Source organism: Myotis brandtii, unplaced genomic scaffold (assembly GCF_000412655.1).
Source record: "Myotis brandtii unplaced genomic scaffold, ASM41265v1 scaffold250, whole genome shotgun sequence".
Lineage (NCBI taxonomy): Eukaryota > Metazoa > Chordata > Mammalia > Chiroptera > Vespertilionidae > Myotis > Myotis brandtii.
Genome location: NW_005359478.1, coordinates 1,055,334 through 1,066,987, shown reverse-complemented (window position 1 = coordinate 1,066,987; position 11,654 = coordinate 1,055,334). Strand labels below are relative to the sequence as shown.

The 11,654-nt window shown below is 41.5% G+C and overlaps 1 protein-coding gene across 5 annotated transcripts in view; it reads left to right on the top strand.

Moving 5' to 3' along the window:
* Window positions 1-11,654, top strand: part of GATAD2B (GATA zinc finger domain containing 2B) — a 74,290-nt gene that overhangs the window by 52,938 nt on the left and 9,698 nt on the right. For all 5 annotated transcript variants that reach the window (XM_014540758.1, XM_014540755.1, XM_005867440.2 and 2 more), the window contains one exon: window positions 6,632-6,967. In XM_014540758.1, the coding sequence (XP_014396244.1) occupies window positions 6,633-6,967 (335 nt within the window). In that variant the 5' untranslated portion in view covers window position 6,632. The remainder of the gene's footprint in view (window positions 1-6,631; window positions 6,968-11,654) is intronic.

Sequence of the window (11,654 nt, the reverse complement as noted above, 5' to 3'; positions counted from 1 at the left end):
TACTTCAGGTCTTCAGCTCCCTATTGTCTGTGTCCATAGGTTATGCATACCATAAATGCATACAAGGTCTTTGGTTGATTTCCTACCACACACCCACACACCCCGCCTCCCCTCTGAGTTTCCGCACTCTGTTCCATGCTTGCTGTTCGTATTTTAATAGACATTGCATTGAATCTGTGGTTGCTTTGAGTAGTATGGACATTTTAATTATGTTAATTTTACCAATCCATGAACACTTGTTTCTGTCTTCCTCTCTTTTTCAACGTCCTGTAGTTTTCCAAGTACAAGTCTTTTATCTCCTTTAGCCACTATCTATTTTAAGAACTTTTTCATCATCTTAGAAACTGTTTCCACAAATAATAACTCCTCACTCCCCTCCTCTCCAACTCTAGCCACTGTTCTATTTTCTCTCTCTGTGAATTTGCCTATTCTAGGTACCTCAAATAAGTGGAATCATAAAACATTTGTCCTTTTATGTTCTTTATTTAGCATAATATTTCCAAGACTTATTCATGTTTCTTTGGATTTTGAGGCAGGCATGGCTGTGAGTATATAAAGTTGGGATTTACAGGTCAGTGAAGTCAAGAGTGGGCAAGGAGCCCTGGCTGGTGTGGCTCGGTTGGTTGAGCATTGTCCTGATGTTTCTCTCTCTCTCTTAAAAAAAAAAAATCAATAAAAACATTAAGAAAAAAAAACAAACCAGTGGCTCGGCCAGCATGGCTCAGTGGCTAAGCGTCGACCTATGAACCAGGAGGTCACAGTTCAATTCCCAGTCAGGGCACATGCCTGGGTTGCGAGCTCAATCCCCAGTGTGGGGCATGCAGAAGGCAGCCGATCAGTGATTCTCTCTCATCATTGATGTTTCTCTCTCTCTTTCCCTCTCCCTTCCTCTGAAATAAATAAGAACATTAAAAAAAAAAAAGTGGGTAGGAATTAGGAACAACATGGATAGACCTTGAGGGTATTATGCTAAGTGAAACAGACGGAGAAAGACAAGTACTATATGATCTCACTCATATGTGAAATAATTAAAAATAAAACAGAAACAAACTCATGGATACAGACAACAGGTTTTTGGTTACCAGAAGAGAAGGGGTTGGGATGAGGGTGAAATTGCATGGGGACAAGTGAAAACTAGATATTGGGTGGTGAGCACACTGACATCTGTAACATGTCAAATTATATTATACTAGACACCCAGTGCATGAAATTCGTGCACTTGGGGGGGGGTCCCTCAGCCCGGCCTGCGCCCTCTTGCAGTCTGGGAGCCCTTGGGAGATGTCTGACTGATGGCTTAGGCCTACTCCACGTGGGGAGCGGGGCTAAGCCAGCAGTCAGACATCCTTAGTGCTGCTGCGCGGTTGTGAGAGGCTCCCACCACCGCTGCTGCACTTGCAGCTGTGAGCTCTGCTTCTGGTTGAGTAGTGCTGCCCCTGGTGGTCAGTGCACGTCGTAGCAACTGGTTCTTCTGCCGTTCGGTCTGTTTGCAGATTAGCCTTTTATTATGGCACTAGAGGCCCGGTGCACAAAATTTGTGCACGGGGGCGTCCCCTCAGCCCAGCCTGCACCCTCTCCAATCTGGGACCCCTCAGGGGATGTCCGACTGCCAGTTTAGGCCCAATCCCAGGGATAGGGCCTAAACCGGCAATCGGACATCCCTCTCACAGTCCTGACCACTGGCTCCTAATCGTTCACCTGCCTGCCTGCCTGCCTGTTCGCCCCTAATTGCCCCCCACCCCCTGCCGGCCTGATTGCCCCCTCACTGCCTCTGCATGCGGCCTGATTGCCCCTAACTGCCATCCCCTGCCGGCCTGCCCGCCCCTAACTGCCCCCTTCCTGCCAGCCTGGTCACCCCTAACTGCCCCCCCATGCTGTCCTGGTTGCCCCCCGCTGGCCTGGTGGCCCTTCACTGCCCCCACTGCCGGCCTGGTCGGCTACAACTGTCTCCCCCTGCTGGCCTGGTCGCCCCAAACTGCCCGCCCCCTGCCTGCCTGGTCACCCCCCAACTGCCCCGCCTGCCAGCCTGGTCGCCCCACACAGACTGCTGTTCAGTTGTTTGTTGTCCCTCACTAACCCTCCCACCCCTGCTGGCCGGGTCACCCCACGCAGCCTGCTGTTCAGTCATTTGGTTGTCCATCACTAACCCTCCCTCCCCTGCTGGCCTGGTCACCCCACGCAGCCTGCTGTTCAGTCGTTTGGTTGTCCATCACTAACCTGGTCACCCCATGCAGCCTGCTTGTTCAGTCATTTGGTCGTCCCTCACTAACCCCCCAGCTGGCCTGGTCGTAGGCAGCCATCTTGTGAGGGTGTGAGGATTAATTTGCATATTACCTCTTTATTATATAGCATGCTAGTATAGGACTAGTGGCCCGGTGCATAGATTCGTGCACATTGAAAGGAAATTAATTAGAAGAAATATTTTAATATTGCTATTCTCCCTTTCTCTATAATAGAAGTGTCAACCAAATTCACAATCGACAATGACAGATTAAAACACGCATTCGATTGGCGCCCGTGAGAGTTTTATATGTATCGCGCATATGCGAGTCAACTTAGCCTTTTATATATATAGAATAAACTTGCTTAATTAGATGTGCTTTCTGATGTAGCTAAAATTTTTTCAGCCCAGTGAAGCACCCCAACTTCTCTTTCAGGTAATTGTCAGCAACACAGCAGTAAATACCAATACAAAGTAGATTATTATTGTAGATCATGCAGGGAGAACAAAGGGTAAAATAACTACAGCAGTGTTTGACTATATTCTGCACAGTGAGAAAACCTGAAGTCATTTTCAAGGTCCATCATTTCTTCTTTTCAGTCAGGTCAAGTTTCTAAACTTTCTAAATCTGTTTTCTGGCTAATGAAAATAAAATAGGATTCTATCGAGTCTCCTATCTACCTACTCCAGGACTTCTGTGAGGATCAAATGAGATGAGGCATGGGAAAACGCTTCACAGACATTTGGTTAAAGTATAAAATGTTTGCACCTGGCTATAAAGCAAGTTGTGTTCCTGGGCTGAAGAAACTCCAAGGAGGCTAGTCACTAGGGAGAGGAAGCTGGGCGTTACTATGTGACGTCATTACCTGGCATCCACAGCTACCATTTCTGGGCTGGGCTGGGCTGTGGGCTGCATTTTGTGCCGTGGGGTCTTGGCAATGTTGGCTGCAATTTGATGGGTTGTTGCTCTGGGGTGGATGCGGGGCCTGTGTCCCACTTGGGGGAAGCCGAGTGTTGCTTTGTCAGCACCAGGACCGCAGTGCTGTTTCTTTGTAAATGGCCAGTGCGCGTCAAGGCAGCTCCTGCATTGAGCATCTGCCTCCTGGTGGTCAGTGTGCATCATAGCGACCGGTTGGGTGGACAATTTGCATATTAGCCTTTTTTATATATAGATACCTGAAACTTATAAACCAATGTTAACCTCTACTTTTTTGAAAGAGAGTGGGCAAGGAAAATTGGTCAGGGTTTTCAAGCCATCTATTGGGAAAGATTACCTTAGACCAGGGGTCCTCAAACTACGGCCCACGGGCCACATGCGGCCCGCCGAAAACATTTATCCGGCCCACCGGGTGTTTTTGCCGCCACTGTGTGCGTAGGAATTTGTTCGTAGTTTTTTTTTTTAATGATAGTCTGGCCCTCCAACAGTCTGAGGGACAGTGAACTGGCCCCCTGTTTAAAAAGTTTGAGGACCCCTGCCTTAGACATTCAAATACCTGGTTCTGGTTTCTACCAACTTCAGTGTATCTGTTTGTGTCCTTGGGATTTACTTGAACTACTTTAACCTGTTTGTATAACTGTCCATTGAAGAAGCCAGAATAATGGTGGCATCCCAACTCCATTCAGCTCTAGGTTATTAAGTTTTATCATATACGTTTACTGCTCATTAATATAATTTATCTCAAAACTTAGAACACTGTGCTGTATTAAATTTGTATATCTTGCTGTGTAGTTTTCTGAAATACTAGTACTTTTGTATAATTAGTTGAGTGACAGATATTCCCACCCTCTACAACTCCTGGTATTTTCATTTACATTCGCAACATGAGATGTTGATCAAGTTATCCAAGACATTGTTACTGTGGAGTTAGGGCTTACTTTTTGATGTTCCATATAGCATTCAACTTTCCAGTCACTCTATCAGACTATATTTCAGAGGTAAACCACTTTAGAAGTAACACATGTCAAAATAACAATGTTTGGGAACCTGTAGCTAATAATATCTCACCTCTAAAACTGTTAACAGAGGACTTAGAGAATATGGAGAAATTGGAACCCTTATGCACTGCTGGTGGTAATGCAAAATGGTGCAGCTACTTTGGAAAATGGTCTTTCAAAATGTTAAACAGAGAGTTAACAGAGGACCCAGCAATTCTGCTTCTAGGTATATACCCAGGAGAATTGAAAATGTATGTCCACACAAAAACTTGTACAAAAAAGTTCATAGCAAAATTATAATAGCAAAATGGGGGGAAAACAAATGTCCATCAATTGATAAATGAATAAATAGGATATGATCTATTCATACAGTGGAATAGCATTCAGCTTTAAAAAGATGTCATGATATGTGCTACAACATGAATGCACCTTTAAAAACACAATGCTATGTTAAAGAAGCAGTCACAAAATACCACATGTGATTTCATTCATTCATTCATTCATTTATTTATTTATTTTTTCAAATATATTTTATTGATTTCTTACATAGAGGAAGGGAGAGGGATAGAGAGTTAGAAACATCGATGAGAGAGAAACATCGATCAGCTGCCTCCTGCACACCCCCCACTGGGGATGTGCCTGCAACCAAGGTACATGCCCCTGACCGGAATCGAACCTGGGACCCTTGAGTCTGCAGGCCGACGCTCTATCCATTGAGCCAAACCGGTTAGAGCCATTCATTTATTAAATCCTCTTTTTTCGCATTGATTTCTAGAAAGAGTGAAAGGAAGGAACCAGGGGAGAGAGAGAAACATTGATCTGAGAGAGACACATCGATTGGTTGCCTCCTGTACTTGCCCCAGCCACTGCCAGGCATTGAACCTGCAACCAAGGTACATGCCCATGATGGGCAATTGAACCCCGTGACCCATCAATCCATGGGCTGACGCTCTAACCGCTGAGCCAAATTGGCCAGGGCCACATATGATTTTATTAATATAAAAAGTTTAGAATAGGCAAATTGAGGGACAGAAAGTAAATTAATGGGGAACAGAGATGGGAGTGTAGAGAAGGAGAATGACTGCTTAATGACTATGGATTTTTTAGGGGGGAGATGGATAAAATGTTTTAAATATTGATTGAGTGATGGTTGCACAACTCTGTGAACATACTAAAACCCATTGAATTATACACTTTAAATTGGTGAATTGTATGATATGCAAATTATATCTCAATAAAGCTATTCTTTTAAAAAGAAAATTAAGAAACACTAAAAAATTCAGAGCTCTGGGTTCTGACTTTTCTCTGGTCTCCAGAAGATCTGTTTTCTTTCATTGGAATTTTTTGTTGGTGATGGTTACTCTTTTTCTTTGTTGTAACCAGAAAAGAATTGAATAGCTCTTATTTTACTGTGCACTACAGGAAGGAAGATTCCTCAAGCACATACTTTTTTTTTTTTTTTTTTTGCAAGAGCACCAATTAACATTAGTTTTTTTCAACCTACTACTTGAGTCTGTGACGTTTTGTGCCTAATCTCATATCTTAGGTATGGAAGTCATAGCCCAAGGGTATAGAAATTAAATTTTGCTTAGCACCTTTTAAGTGCTCACTTTATATATGAAATTGAGACTTATGGAGGTAAAGTAACTTAATTTTTTTTATCTTCTAGAAATAAGTAGCATTTCAAATCTATGTTTCTATGACTCAAAATGTTTCTTTCCAGTGCCTCAGTTATTTCCTACTAAGAAAACAACCCTAGATTTAAAGCTTTTGGAGAAATTCTTCATTTAGATTTCCAAGATGTAAAAAATCAAAGTGGAAGGGAAAATTATAATTAGCTTGTCTTTAATAATTTTGCTGCATTAGTAGAGAAAATACTACCTCTTGGCAGCTTTAGCACCTGAGTCATTAAGCAAAGCCAAGTATTTTAAAATTTTGAATCTGTCTATAGCATTAAGGGCAAATAAAAATGGGCACCTCTAATCCTTGCTATATTCAGACAACTGAGGCTTCCTGTTAGATGCTCTTTGTCTAATTCATCTTTCTCATATTTCTCCCTTTATAAGATAGACCAATTCAAGATAATGCATGTGTGACCTGAAGAACTTCCCATTCATAAGAGTTTTCCAAGAGGCAAATTTGGCATGAGTGTTAAAGCATCTGACTAGGAGCATGTGTTCACAAAAAGCCAGTCACAAAGGAATGTTTCTTTTTTGAGAGATGTAGGCTCTTCATAGACTATCCAGATGAGTGTAGTGTTTGGTTTCAGGTATCTCTACAGTAAGGACCTAATTGACTGGAGAGTATTTGTAGTTTCTTTAGTTTCTAGGAAGATACAGGGTAGGTTAGCTGAGTTAACTTTAAGCCTCCATGTATATGTTTATGATTCTTCTTAATACCTTCACCACCCCACCCTCTTTCCTTATGGACTATTTAAGGGACTTTATTCTGATCTCACTTGTATTTTTCTTTCCACAGGATGGATAGAATGACAGAAGATGCTCTTCGCCTGAATTTATTGAAACGGAGCTTGGACCCAGCAGATGAGCGAGATGATGTCCTGGCCAAGCGACTCAAAATGGAGGGGCATGAGGCCATGGAACGTCTGAAAATGTTGGCATTGCTCAAACGGAAGGATTTGGCAAATCTTGAGGTGTCTCATGAATTACCCACCAAACAGGATGGCAGTGGTGTCAAGGGCTATGAAGAGAAACTCAATGGGAATCTCAGGCCTCATGGAGACAATAGGATTGCTGGAAGGCCCGGCAAAGAAAACATCAATGATGAGCCTGTGGATATGAGTGCTAGACGGAGGTATGGCTTGGTTCAGCTGTCTTTAGGGATAGGGTTTTCTCATAAATTAAGCCTATGAAAATGGAATGAATTCCAGCGAGAGGAGGAGGTTTTACATCCTAACATATCTTTTTTTTTTTTGCCCTGGCCGGTGTGGCTCCGTTGGAGCATCTTCTCATGGACCAAAGGGTCTCAGGTTCAATTCCCAAACAGGGACATACCTAGGTTGCTGGTTAAATCTCTATTTGGGGCACTTGCAGGATCCATTTTTCTCTCTCCCACTCTCTTACTCCCTCTTTAAAAACCCATTAAGTAAATAAAAACATTTTAAAAATTATTTTTTAAAAAGTCTCCCCCCCATGTGTTTTTATTGATTTTTTTAAAAATATATTTTATTGATTTTTTACAGAGAGGAGGGGAGAGGGATAGAGAGTTAGAAACATCGATGAGAGAGAAACATCGATCAGCTGCCTCCTGCACGCTCCCTACACTGGGGATGGCCCCGCAACCAAGGTACATGCCCTTGACTGGAATCGAACCTGGGACCCTTCAGTCCGCAGGCCGACGCTCTATCCACTGAGCCAAACCAGTTCGGGCTTTATTGACTTTTTTATTTTTTAGAGTGGAAGGGAGAGGGGAAGAGAGAGAGAAACCTTGATTGACCAGCTGCTTCCCATACACCTCCTACCAGGGGTTGAGTCAGCAACCTGGGCATCTGCCCTGACTGGGAATGAACAGATGACCTCTTGGTGCTTGGGATGGCACTCAACCAAATGAGCCACACTGGCCAGACCTGAATGAAGACGGGGTCTGCCATATGGCTTGACCCTGAATTCCTCTCATTTCTAAATGAAACTAGGTACCTCAAAAATTTGCTTAGCATACAGAGAATCATAGTTTTAACCCTTAAGATAAAGTAGTCCCCTAACCGGGTAGCTCAGTTGGTTAGTGTGCACCAAAGTTCGATCCCTGGTCAGTGCACATGCAAGAGACAACCAATGAATGCATAAAAATAATTGAAACAGCAAATCAACCTCTCTTTCTCCCTTTCTCTAAAATGAATTTTTAAAAATTTTAAAAAAAGATAAAGTCATTTCTGGATAAAGGAGGCACTACAGTGTTGATACCCCAATTAAAAGTGAATTAATACACACTTATCTTCTAATCTGATGGCTAATTTAGGAGGAAAAAGCAGTCTTCAGATCATCCCAGGTGTTTTAGGATCTGTTTATTCTGGAGTCCCACCTTTTATTACATCAAAAATCATGGGTCCAACTTTTTTTGTGACAAATTATCTCCATGTGGTAATTCTCTACGTTCTTGTTTTATTTGTGCCACTTTTCCCAACATATGCATACACATTGGCTTGTACATGTACACTCATGCTTGTGTTCTCGTTTTTTCACGCACACATAACAACACAAGCACACATTTTTACAGGCTTTTTTTCTGGTGTCTGTCAAGGTTGAGTACTTAAAACTGGAGCAAACACTGAGAAGAGGTATCTAGTACTGGCTGAGGGTAGAGTCTACCTTGACTGTGAATCACACTATAGACAAACCCTAGTTTTAAGAACATTCAGTTTGTTAGGTTTCAGAAACAGCTGATAGGCATGAGAATTACTCTTCAGTGTTCAGTTGCCTTCCAGTTGACCTAACTTTGTCCTAGCACTGATCCGAAGCAGGATCTTTAAGCTGGACTGATGGAGAAAGAAGAAAGGAATGGTTATAACCTCACCTGGATTTCTTTCTCTACGTTTTAATGTTTTCTAACTAGTATTATCCCAGGTCTATCTTTTTAAGAAACACCCAAGGAGGGAACATTATTCTTGGTATAGCATTAAAAACCCTTAGCACTCTGGCTGGTGTGCTCACTTGGTTAAGCATCATCCCATGCACCAAAAGGTCACTAGTTCGATTCCCGGTCAGGGCATATACCCAGGTTGTGGGTTCAATCCTGGAGGCACCCAATCGATGTTTTTCTGCTCTCTCCCTTCCTCTCTCTGAAAAACCAAGAGAAACTTTTTAAAAAGCAACAACAAAAAACCTTAAGAAATTTCAGATAAATTTTCTAGTGGTCCTGGAAGAGAAAAAAATCCTTGGAAGCTATAGGTAGTGTCAGTAGAATATTATGAAAATAGGTTAATCCTCAGATCCTTTGGGAAAAAAATAAAGTGAGTGAATGAGATCATGTACCTGAGCAATCCACTTGCCCCATAATCACTCTTACCCTTCTGGAGCTAGTGACTAATTATATTTCATTGGGGAGGAAGAAGAGGAAAAATGTTAGGCGGATTTCTCACATCTTAAATTGGAATTGAAAATGCATTTTTCTTAGAAACATTGTTACACATTTTGGTAAAATCTCATCAATGGTATTGGGATTATACAATATCACAGATAAATTCTATGTTAAAAACTCAGTTTATCCTAACAACCCTACCATTGCTTTTAATTTTATTTTAGAGGAATGATCTTTTGGAACTTGATCCTCTAGAAAATTGGAATATTTTTTAATGGTCTCCAAGGAAAAAGGCTTGAGTGAACCCTCTAGAACCCTATTCTACATGGAAAAGTGGGCCCTATTGGCCCATGTCTCTTCACCAGATATACTGACAGCTATTTCTACTTAGCCCCAAGGTTTCTATAAGAACAAGTAAGATTAGCCCAGTTGGCATGGCTCAGTGGTTGAGCTTCAACCTATGAATCAGAAAGTCATGGTTCGATTCCCAGTCAGGGCACATGCCCGGGTTGCGGGCTCGACCCCCAGTGTGGGCAGTGCAGGAGGCAAGCAATTGATTCTCCCTCACCATTGATGCTATCTCTCTCCCTCTCCCTTCCTCTCTGAAATCAATAAAAACATATTTAAAAAAAATAATAAGATTAAAAGCAGAAAGAAGGACGTGCTCTTGGCATCATAGCTATATCATAATTGCCTAAGTATTTTTTTTTATCATTTGGGCAAGTTACATCTACTATGAAGTAAGGTGTATATATATGAAACCAGTACTGCTAATATTTTGTAATGCTAGACAGACATGGCAGTTTTCTTTCTGTTTAGTTGTTTTTACTGTGGAATTAATGATTAGGTATTTTATAGCTTCTGGGTATCTTTCAGTCTGAGTCATAGGTGATGTCAGCTGCAAGTCTAGCTTTTAATAATATTTCTGTAGCCGGTAGTGTTTCACACTTAGGAACATAAAATATTGTAAATCATATATATGTTGGGGAAAGTAGCCATTTCTGTCCCTAGAAAGTTTAATAAATGAGGCCAGAATCCCAGGTCTCAAAAGTTAATTAAAAATTTGAGGAATGAAATTTGACTTGAGCTTTGTCTTACCTATTGTGGGCCTAGCTATTATGGGTCTGATTATTTCTGGGAATAAAATATCATTTAGGGTTGTTCTCAGATATAACTTCTTGATAGATGCCACTCAATTGCAAAATCCCCATCCAGGAATGTCTCTGCTTGTGTTGTTGCTGGGGAATCCCTAGCAATAGGTAGGTGGCACTCATTTGAGCAAGGAAGAATTTCTTAACTTAGAAATATGTAGTGTGTGTATCCAGCAGGGACCAGAATGGAAAGAGCTTCAGACTGTTGATATAATAAACATTGGGAATCAAGTAGAAGAAGTAGAAATCTACCAGAGCTCAAAATTATTCAGCCATGTCAGTGTTAGAGATGGTGGGGAGATGAAAGAATATAAAAATGATAAAGTTGCCCAAAAAATGAATTCAACCCTAGCCGGTTTGGCTCAGTGGATAGAGCATCAGCCTGGGGACTAAAAGGTCCCAGGTTTCGATTCCCGTCAAGGTAACATATCTCAGTTGCAGGCTCCTCCCCTACCTGGGCCCTGGTCAGGACTCATGCAGGAGGCAATTGATGTGTCTCTTTCATATCGCTGTTTCTCTCTCTCTTCCCCCCTCCCTTCCACTCTCTCTAAAAATCAATGGAAAAATATCCTCAGGTGAGGATTAACTAAAAAAAAAAAATTTCAAACTTTATTTAGGCCTGACCATTACTCCAGGAATTAGGGGTTAGAGAATGAAAGGTTCTTTTTTCCCCTCTAGTGGCTTCATTTTCTGTAACTCCACAGTCTCACCTTGCTATGTCTGTGACTAGTGATTACACAGGAGACTTGAATAGTTCCCAAAATAGTAATTCCTTTTTTGTTTAATGTATTTTTTATTGATTTGAGACAGAAACAGAAACATAGATTGATTGCCTCCTATATGCACCCCAACCGGATTCTCAACCAGGGTATATATCCTGACCAGAAACCAAACCCGCCACCTTCAATGCTCCAACCAACTGAGCCACACCAACCAGGGCCCTAGATAGTCATTCTTGTTACTCTGTCCTCTTACTCTATTTCCTCAGCTAAATTTTGGTTGATTTTTATAACTTAGTTTACCCTGTAGAGAAATTGAATGCCTATCCCAACCATCCAGGGTGCGTAGTTTAAAAGGCACATGTTGTCAAGCCCTCAGAAATGGTAGAGAAGCTCTCAGGACTAAAGGTCTGTGTGTATTAAGAGTTTGGGTTACATGTTTAAATAAGACCTAAGAACATATTGCTTAGATTTCTGTATTCCAAAATACAGTGAAGAACTCAAGGTCTTAAGTGGTAAATGATGAATGCTATTTTTCATCATCTTAGAGAAATAAGTAGGATTCTTTTTAATTATATATATATAATATTTTAATTA